At 41.0% G+C, this 10,483-nt stretch overlaps 3 protein-coding genes across 3 annotated transcripts in view; 2 read left to right on the forward strand and 1 right to left on the reverse strand.

Annotated features, from left to right (window-relative positions):
• LOC134789380 (FHF complex subunit HOOK interacting protein 2A-like) overlaps window positions 1-10,483 on the reverse strand; it is a 257,350-nt gene that overhangs the window by 156,742 nt on the left and 90,125 nt on the right. The gene's annotated exons all lie outside the window — the stretch shown is intronic.
• On the forward strand, window positions 4,116-5,594 carry LOC134792938 (sarcoplasmic reticulum histidine-rich calcium-binding protein-like). The gene has a single exon (XM_063764447.1). The coding sequence runs from the start codon at window positions 4,427-4,429 to the stop codon at window positions 5,468-5,470; it is 1,044 nt and encodes a 347-aa protein (XP_063620517.1). The 5' UTR covers window positions 4,116-4,426; the 3' UTR covers window positions 5,471-5,594.
• LOC134791132 (uncharacterized) lies at window positions 9,120-9,803 on the forward strand. Its single transcript, XM_063762493.1, has one exon. The coding sequence runs from the start codon at window positions 9,120-9,122 to the stop codon at window positions 9,801-9,803; it is 684 nt and encodes a 227-aa protein (XP_063618563.1).

A 10,483-nucleotide genomic window follows, 5' to 3' on the forward strand; every position in this document is an offset into this window, starting at 1 on the left:
TGAATAGTTTACTTGTTTTATTTAAGTACCTCACAACATAACATCCTATAGGTATACAGATATCTATGACCTACATTAATTTTACCCTCCCAGGATATTAGGACACGTATACATGTTGAAGAAAATAGGCATAGGTTTTTTTTATTTATCAGGGAACCTTCTACAATAATTTACATCAGCGAGTAGGTATACAGGTAATATACCTAGATTACCTAGGTACCTACTGTTTGATTTAGATAGTCAATACAATTTTGGTTCGATTACTCAAAAATATTTATGATTAATTGTTAAGTAAAAGTTAACGATTGTTCTAACCCTAGTAGCATTTTCGTTGGGGCCCACGGTGCCAACGGTAGGGAAAACGTTGGGATGAGGTTCGTTCCGTAGCCAACATGAAAATTTGTATTGGCCCACCATCGCATTTACCAACATTCGCTGTGGCACAGATGCCCAACAATGGGCCTTTGTGTATTTTGGTACCGTTGGCTAAACAACGATAATATTCGTTGGCCCAATGATGGCATATATCGCATTTACCAACATTGGCAGTGGCAGTGATGCCCAACAATGGGCCTTTGTTTATTTTGCTACCGTTCGCTAAACAACGATAACATTCGTTGGCCCAATGGTGACAAATACCGCATTTACCAACATTGGCTGTGGCACGGATGCCCAACAATGGGCCTTTGTGTATTTTGGTAACGTTGGCTAATCAACGATATCATCCGATGGCCCAATGATGACAAATATCGCATTTACCAACATTGGCTGTGGCACTGATGCCCAACAACGGGCCTTTGTGTATTTTGGTAACGTTCGCTAAACAACGATAACATTCGTTGGCCCAATGGTGACAAATACCGCATTTACCAACATTGGCTGTGGCACGGATGCCCAACAATGGGCCTTTGTGTATTTTGCTACCGTTCGCTAAACAACGATAACATTCGTTGGCCCAATGGAGACAAATAACGCATTTACCAACATTGGCTGTGGCACGGATGCCCAACAATGGGCCTTTGTGTATTTTGGTAACGTTGGCTAATCAACGATATCATCCGATGGCCCAATGATGACAAGTATCGCATTTACCAACATTGGCTGTGGCACTGATGCCCAACAACGGGCCTTTGTGTATTTTGGTAACGTTCGCTAAACAACGATAACATTCGTTGGCCCAATGGTGACAAATACCGCATTTACCAACATTGGCTGTGGCACGGATACCCAACAATGGGCCTTTGTGTATTTTGCTACCGTTCGCTAAACAACGATAACATTCGTTGGCCCAATGGAGACAAATACCGCATTTACCAACATTGGCTGTGGCAGTGATGCCCAACAATGGGCCTTTGTGTATTTTGGTAACGTTGGCTAATCAACGATATCATCCGATGGCCCAATGATGACAAGTATCGCATTTACCAACATTGGCTGTGGCACTGATTACCAACAACGGGCCTTTGTGTATTTAGGTAACGTTGGCTAAACAACGATAATATTAGTTGGCCCAATGATGACATATATCGCATTTACCAACATTGGCAGTGGCAGTGATGCCCAACAATGGGCCTTTGTGTATTTTGGTAACGTTGGCTAATCAACGATATCATCCGATGGTCCACTGGTGACAGATATCGCATTTACCAACATTGGCTGTGGCACTGATGCCCAACAATGGGCATTTGTTTATTTTGGTAACGTTGGCTAATCAACGATATCATCCGATGGCTCAATGGAGACAAATACCGCATTTACCAACATTGGCTGGTAACGTTGGCTAAACAACGATAATATTAGTTGGCCCAATGATGACATATATCGCATTTACCAACATTGGCAGTGGCAGTGATGCCCAACAATGGGCCTTTGTGTATTTTGGTAACGTTGGCTAATCAACGATATCATCCGATGGTCCACTGATGACAAATATCGCATTTACCAACATTGGCTGTGGCACTGATGCCCAACAATGGGCATTTGTTTATTTTGGTAACGTTGGCTAATCTACGATATCATCCGATGGCCCAATGGAGACAAATACCGCATTTACCAACATTGGCTGGTAACGTTGGCTAAACAACGATAATATTAGTTGGCCCAATGATGACATATATCGCATTTACCAACATTGGCAGTGGCAGTGATGTCCAACAATGGGCATTTGTTTATTTTGGTAACGTTGGCTAATCTACGATATCATCCGATGGCCCAATGACGACAAATGTCGCATTTACCAACATAGGCTGTAGCATTGATGCCCAACAATGGGCCTTTGTGTATTTTGCTACCGTTCGCTAAACAACGTTAACATTCGCTGGCCCAATGGTGACAAATATAGCATTTACCAACATTGGCTGTAGCATTGATGCCCAACAATGGGCCTTTGTGTATTTTGGTAACGTTGGCTAATCAACGATATCATCCGATGGCCCAATGACGACAAATATCGCATTTACCAACATTGGCTGTAGCATTGATGCCCAACAATGGGCCTTTGTGTATTTTGGTAACGTTGGCTAATCAACGATATCATCCGATGGCCCAATGACTACAAATACCGCATTTACCAACATTGGCTGTAGCATTGATGCCCAACAATGGGCCTTTGTGTATTTTGGTAACGTTGGCTAATCAACGATATCATCCGATGGCCCAATGACGACAAATGTCGCATTTACCAACATTGGCTGTGGAACTTTGCTTATGGCGTCTCTAGATGGCGTTACTGTCTCCAAACATCGAAGTTATAGTTATTTTCTCGATTATTCCGGATATAACCATAATATTTTTTAAGAGTAACTTATAAATCTAATAGCTATAACTATAAAATTTATACATTAATTTAAAAAATTGTATTTTACCAACATTTTCTCAATTTAAATCTCAAAAAACATAAATCTCGCTTACGAAGTTTTGAAGTGCGGTTAGTATATATACAAATTAGAGTGTATAGTAAGTGTACTTGCTTCGGCAGTACATATACTAAAATTGGAACGATACAGAGAAGATTAACAACAACTGCTGCCTAGGACCTTCATGTGGGTATACAACCAATGCCTGCCGTAGTGTAATTGTAATATTTATCAGCAAAGGCCCAACGTCGTATTACACAACCACTTACCTAACGTAGGATAACTGTAGGACTCGTAAACAAATGCCCATTACATAATTAGACTGTAGGCCCACTATAAATTACACAACTATTTACCTATGGTAGTATTGTAAGAATCCTACACAAGGCCCAACGTTAAAGTTACAATGTTGGCCCTTTGTGGGACAAGCTGTGTTGGGCCTCCAACCTGGTGCACGACTACCTACCGACCTACCTGACTTGCCGTTGGGTAATTGTTGAATTTGCAAACAGAAGCACAACGAAAAAATTGCCCTTTTTTATTTTTTTGCAGTTGGCCCTACAGCAAGCCATACGGCCAAATGTAACAATTAACCAACCATCAAACAAATGTGTATAGGCCCAACCACGGCCCAACCAAAACCACAACCGTTGAATAATTGTATGATTTATTTAAATAGGCCCAACGAAAAAATTACTCTAATGGCCCTCTGTTGGGAATCTTCAGGAGGGCCTTTGTCGAGGGCCCTCCAGCAAATCGTACGGCCAAATGTAACAATTAACCAACCATCAAACAAATGTGTATAGGCCCAACCACGGCCCAACCAAAACCACCACCGTTGAATAATTGTATGATTTATATAAATAGGCCCAACGAAAAAAATACTCTTATGGCCCTCTGTTGGGAATCTTCGGGAGGGCCATTGTCGAGGGCCCTCCAGCAAATCGTACGGCCAAATATAACGGTTGCCCAACTAATACGTAAACAAAGGCCCAACCAAATCCCTACAAGAAAATGCTATTAGGGAAGCCACCTTGAGATCTCTTCTCCATTAAAAATAACGGGAACGATTACGGGTAAACAACTTAACAACAACGTGATAAAAAAAAACCCATCAAAGCCTTAGGGCGTGTACAAGAAATTAAAATACTAAAATACCTATTCCTGTAATAATTATGTCTAAAAAAAACGTAAACCCATTTGACGTAAATAAACTATTAGGTAGTACGTACTATAAGCTTCCTTTGCGATGAATACGTATTCACTTGGTTATAAACAATGGCGCCCTACTCGCGCACTATCTCGGTGAATGAAATCTTTTTTGTGGCCCGGTGGGCTCCAAGACCATTTCACGCCAATTCGTCATGCCATCGACCGCAAACTGTTGCACAACGCCTTTTCATTGCCAATGTCTTTGTCGCGTACACAACCTCGCTATGATAAGCAAATTGTTACATGGCTACTAGAAAGGTGCGGTAGTCCTTCCTTTGTCTCTGATCTAATATAAATATTGAGCAATAGGCTTATCAAATTATTACAGCACAGGTCACTGCAGCGAGCACATCTCAACCATGGCGAAGGCTTTCTGTGTTCTACTGGTGGTCGCGGCGGCGTCGGCGGTCCACGTGTCCTACGTGGCTCCGGTGGCCAGCGGGTACATCTACCGAAGCGACAACGGAGGCCCCGCGAGCCTCATCCAACTAGGAGCGCAGCAGTACCACCAGCCCGCGGCTTTCGCACCGCCTCTCCCTGTAGCGCAACCTCTGACCCTACCTTTACCTGAGCCTGAGGTCTACGAATTGCCCGCAACTCCTCTAACTTTCCACGGCGAAGCTGAACCCCTTGCTAAGCATATCGCTGAACAAGATGAAGACGATGATGATGATGTTGATGATGACGAGGAGGATCACACAGATCCGGAACTGTACGGACATTTAATTGGAATCGGACATGGACACGGACACGGCCACGCTTACGAAAAGGGAGCGGGCAGCGACTACGGCGAAGAACACCATGCCGCTCATGGCGAGAAGGGCAGCAAGGGATACAGCTCCAAAGACCACCACGCTTCAGGCGAAGCTGGACACTACGGCAAGGAACATAAGGAAGGCCATTACGGCGAATCTGAAGGAGAAAAAGCTGCCCACCACGACGAAGCTGATGCCCACGGAAAACACCACGAAGCCGGCTCCAGCTACAAAGGTGGCGATCACGGACACAAGAAGCACTTCAGCAAAGGCGAGGACGTGACCGGCTACCACAAGGTGTTCCACAAGGACGAGTTCAAGAAGGACCACGACTTCTACGACGTTGCCGACAACAGCGGCCACTTCAACAAATACGGCAACGAGAAGGGCCACCACGGGTCCGAGGAAGGCGGCCATAAGGAAGGTGGGTCCCACGACTCTGGTTCTCATAAGGGTGAGTTTGGCAAAGCGGGCTTCCACGCTAAAGGGCATCACGATGAAAGAGACCACGGCCATTCCGCTGAGGAGGGTAAGGAGAGCCACTACAATCACAGCGAAGAGCACGGCAAGAAAGGCAGCAGCGAAGACGGGAAAGAGTACCACTTCGAAGATGATGATGATGAAGATGATGACGAGGACGACGAATAAACAACGAAACCGATAATGTGTAAATATTTGTTAACTAATTGTCCGTTTAAATTGTTATGTTTGTACGAAACGAATGATGCTGTAAATATTTTTGTAACGCTGATATAAACAATTGAAAACTTAACGTTTGTGCACTTATTTCTGGTCCCCAATCTCTATCGACCCTATCGAAAATGGGGGGTATCAATACCGATCCTGAATTATTTGTATACCTACACCTTTGCTTGTTCTATAGGTATCGATTATGAATTATTACGTTCTACTGATGGTATTAAAGCAGAAATCATGATGAAAATGATGAGAATCATGAAATATTATACAGTGTGTAAATCCAATAGGGGCAATAAATTAAACCAGATATAGAACTTATCCGTGTAATCATTAATCAAGTTGTTTTTAAGTTACACTTATTAAGGCCAAGTAATTAATTTTTGAAAATTTACTGAACAGCAATGTGCTCCAATTATTACGAGACATGACATTACGAGATACGAGCTTTTAATAGTAACTGTCAACAAGCTTTGACAGTTGTTTTGAAAAGCTCGTATCTCGTAACTTTTGTATTGCTTTACTTTAGGTACATTGCGGGCTTAATTATTTTGTATGATTAAGTTTTTCATTGTTGTATTTCTTAGCAAAATTTTATTTCAATGTACTTCTTAGGTCCTATGCTAACCACCGTTTAAATATTCGCCCGTATTGAATTTACACACTGTACCTATAGGTAATCAATTACATAGTAAACTCTATTTCCCACACTATAGGTTAAAATTTCTCTAGCAGATTTCAGATTTTTCATTTGTTTTTAAGATGATATGGTTTGTGTACATTCGCACAACGTGAAAATTTATAATAATAAGTGTAGGTACATATTATGAAAACACAGCAACATGTTTACGTGATGTGATGTCACTGAGTGAGTGCAGCTCGCGGCATAGCGCTTGTATTTTCATTTCACCATAGTATGGTGACCGCGCTTCTTAATGCTGAAGTTCATGGTTTTTACACACTGATGGACTTTATATACTACTAGGCGTCTGCCCGCGACTTCATCTGCGTGGGATGATGATGATAATGAGCGATAAAAACTATTCCATGTCCTTCCTCGGGCCTGAAAATATCCCCGTACCAAATTTCATCGTAATCGGTTCAGCGGTTTAGGAAAAGCGTGAAGTGGTAACAGACATACATACAGTCAGCAGCAGAAGTTGCTAAGCGGGCCAGGTGTTCAAAATGATCTTGACGCGACTTTATTGTTAAGAAAATAAGAGCCTGTCAAGGTAATTTTGAACACCTTGGCTTGGCCGCTTAGCAACTTCTACTGCTGACTGTAGGTACTCGTATAATACATAAATTATCTGGGAGGCCGAGCTTTGCTCGAAAAACACATATAAACTCAAAAAGATCGATTTTTCGGCCCTGAAAACCCCCATATAGCAAATTTCATCGAATTCGTTAGAGCCGTTTCAGAGATCCTTGAAATATACATATGTTGCAGTCAAAAGTGTGAACTGGTCAAAAGAACTTTTAACCGACAAAAACAGGCAAAACTGCTTTTGACTGAGCATGTTGGTCAAAAGTAGTTTTACCTGAAAATCATACCTATTTCTGGCAGCAGTTTCGTTTTTAGGGCGTAGCAAAAAAAAATTACCCTAACCTACCTATCTCTGGGAACAGTTTCGTTTTTAGGGCGTAGCAAAAAAAAAAACCCTAACCTACCTATTTCTGCGAGTACTTTTGACTGATAGTAACAGTCACAATTACTATTAACCAATGATTTTCAGGTAAAACTACTTTTGACCAACATGCTCAGTCAAAAGCAGTTTTGCCTGTTTTTGTCGGTTAAAAGTTCTTTTGACCAGTTCTCACTTTTGACTGCGACATATATAAATAAATAAACAAGAATTGCTCGTTTAAAGGTATTAGATAGATAGATTAGGGATTGACGGTAACCATGTAGGTTTGTACGGTAATGTTGCCAGAGCTGCAAATTATTGGTAATAATGATTTTTTGGCTGAATGAATTTGTGCTGTATCCGTTATCATAAAATGACAAGGTACTAAATATGCGCCCGCGCGTAATTAATTTCAACAATAAAATTAAAGCTTTATAGATTTTAAACCCTTTTTTTTCTAAATTAGAAAACGCGTACGGAGCAAGTTAGGTTGAGCCATGGTATAATAATATACTCCGCCTGGTACTCCATTCCCGTCTTTTCTAGGTCACCTAACTGACACAAGCCTACGTCATCATGCGACAGCGCTATATGATAATATGCGATAGCGCTATATATAGCGGCCATGTTATTGTGACGTAGGCCTGTGTCACTCTGGGAATAGAAGACCATGTTTTATTAGACCATGGGTTGAGCTAAGAAATGGAAAAAATAGTCTTTCTATAGTTTCTTTTGATTTTAGGTTTATTTAGGTGTAATATAATGTGCAAGATATGTATGTAGACTACATAATTCGTAAACTAAACAGAAAGAAAAACCAATAAAGAGACAAATAGAACACCTACTTTATTCCTTTTTACACACCTCAATAAAAAATACAGTAAAGTACGATATCTTCCAGACAACCTTTGGGTAGCGGAAACATTCGTAGTTATTCATTTTTATATACTACGACGGTGGCAAACAAGCGCACATGTAAAGTGGAAGTCATAGCCACGAGCGCGTTGCTGAAGTACTTATAGCAAATAAGCATTCCTGAGGTTAGGAAACAAATGCAAGTCTCACCACCAATCACCAACACAGTGCAACCTGACTCATCATCAGACATCATATTTATGTCGGCGGCCGATCGTAAGATCAGGCATATCGTAATGTTCCTGTGTATTGTTTTGAGGATAGTCACATTAAACCAATATATAGGTAAGATAGGTTCGTTAGGTTGCTTCAGATGCCCGAAGGGCAAATTGCCCAGAAATAGGCAGTTTCCGTCGACTCAGGGAACGAGTCAAAGATTTTCACGTTTCACGATATGCCTAGGAATTTCACGATATGCCTGATCTTACGATCGGCCGCCGAAATTTATACCAATAATTATTTATACCAATTCCGTTAACACCACTCCGCTGCACCAAAAATGCTGGAAAATGTACGATGTCTGCTCATCATATCCATTACAAACTACATAATACCTGCTAGTAGGATTAGGTACCTGTGTAGTGTATTAACTAGTGTGTTTTTATGATTACTGCAGTGTCCTATGAGATGCTTCCCCGATGGCTGTTCAAAATTTGTACGTATTCCACTGTCATAAGTAGATCGTTAGGTCATATCAAAGCACACGCTTGGAAATAACCATGGTCGCCGTTGTCGATCACGGCATGGATAGCTATAGCTATACCTACCCAACCATAAGTTGATTTATAGTAGATACGGAACCATTATAGATGCTTCTCCAACCTGCCCCGAGCTAGACCAGGCGTGCGCACGACCGTACAGAAATAATCACACGGAGCCTTGACCGATCCAAACCGCTGCATCCAATCGTCATATCGATTACGGATCTAATCGTCCGCAACCAGATGCCCATCTAACGAAAAAACCATCCTTGGCTTAAAAATAGTATAAAACGACGCCTCCAATCATGTATGTCAGTGTCGCAACCCAGTTCAATTGCGCAACACAAAAACGTAACAATGCGAAAATTTCTGCCATTGATATTAGTTTTTTGCTTCGCGGATTCGTCGCCGGTGAGTGTAGGCACTTTGCAATTCGACAACCTTGACACTGACCTGGATGATTTGAAATACGAGGTGGAAGAGGAAGATTTGGACGACTACTCGAAGCTACTTGATGACGCTGAGGATGATAAAAAGACTACAGCGAAAACAACAGGATACGAAAAGAGCAATAAAGTTAGCAAAGGCGTTAAAGGGAAGAAGAAAGTTACTGATTTGAAAAACTTTTTCAAAGGGTTAGGAGCGGAAGACGAAGGATACTACGATGATGACGCTGCTTACGCCTTAGCTGAAGCGGCAGCCGCAAAAGCAGTCGGCGTTAAAGGAAAAGAAGACAGGACCTACAGAAAAGGAACCAAGACTCGAGGCTTCCACCGCGTCCATCATAAAGACGAGTACAAGAAAGACAAAGTGTTTTACGAAGATGATGAAACCAAGGGATCTATTAACAAAGTTGGTGCTAAAGGTCGCGGTTACAGTCTGAGCGGAGGCGCTGGGTTTAATAAAGGACATATCCATCATAAATTGAAGAAAGGAGTGTACGGGAAACAAGGGTATTCTGATAAGGGAACGTTTGAAAAGGAATTCGAAGGTTATGGTGATTCTGAAGGCTTTGATACTAAGTATTCGTCCGATAGTTGATTTGATAGATAACACAACGTAGGAACTATTCCCACAGTCATTAGAATTCGCCTTCTCCATTCTACATTTAACTTATTTTAATTCCAATTACCTAGTGAGACCGGTGACGAGCATGAATGGAATCTTTCACACTAAGTTTTACGAGTAGATAACTAGATATTCCTTCCTTATTTAATAAGAGGTTAATACGTTTAATCGTTTATACATAATTATAGATAAGTTCTTTCTTAAAGCACTTTGTTGTTTTCTTTGTTTATGTATTCTTATAATAAACGTTCTTAGACTTACAATTCGTTTTATTTTTTTTATCACTTAGGGTGTGCTTAGGGTAGTATTGTGGTGGTATTCCTGTCACCTGTCCAATTTATTTGTCCAATGTGTATTTGCGTTTCACATTTTGCTTAGTGAGAAAGTGAGATGCAATGCATATTGGACAGGTGGAATACCAAACTTACGTTACTTTTCTTTAATAATTACTCGCCTGTTATTATATCTAAGGCAATGTTGTCGATTTCAACCAAATTTCAACAAGATTTTATATAACTGCAGGAGTTTAATTTGTTTTTAAATTATATGTTAAAGACTCTAGGTTTGCTCTAGGTACTTGCATGGTACTCGAACAAAGACATGTAGACTAGCATCAATCTCTTTAAAAAACATTATTTATATACTTGGTCAAG

The sequence above is a fragment of the Cydia splendana genome, chromosome 1 (genome assembly GCF_910591565.1).
Source record: "Cydia splendana chromosome 1, ilCydSple1.2, whole genome shotgun sequence".
NCBI lineage: Eukaryota > Metazoa > Arthropoda > Insecta > Lepidoptera > Tortricidae > Cydia > Cydia splendana.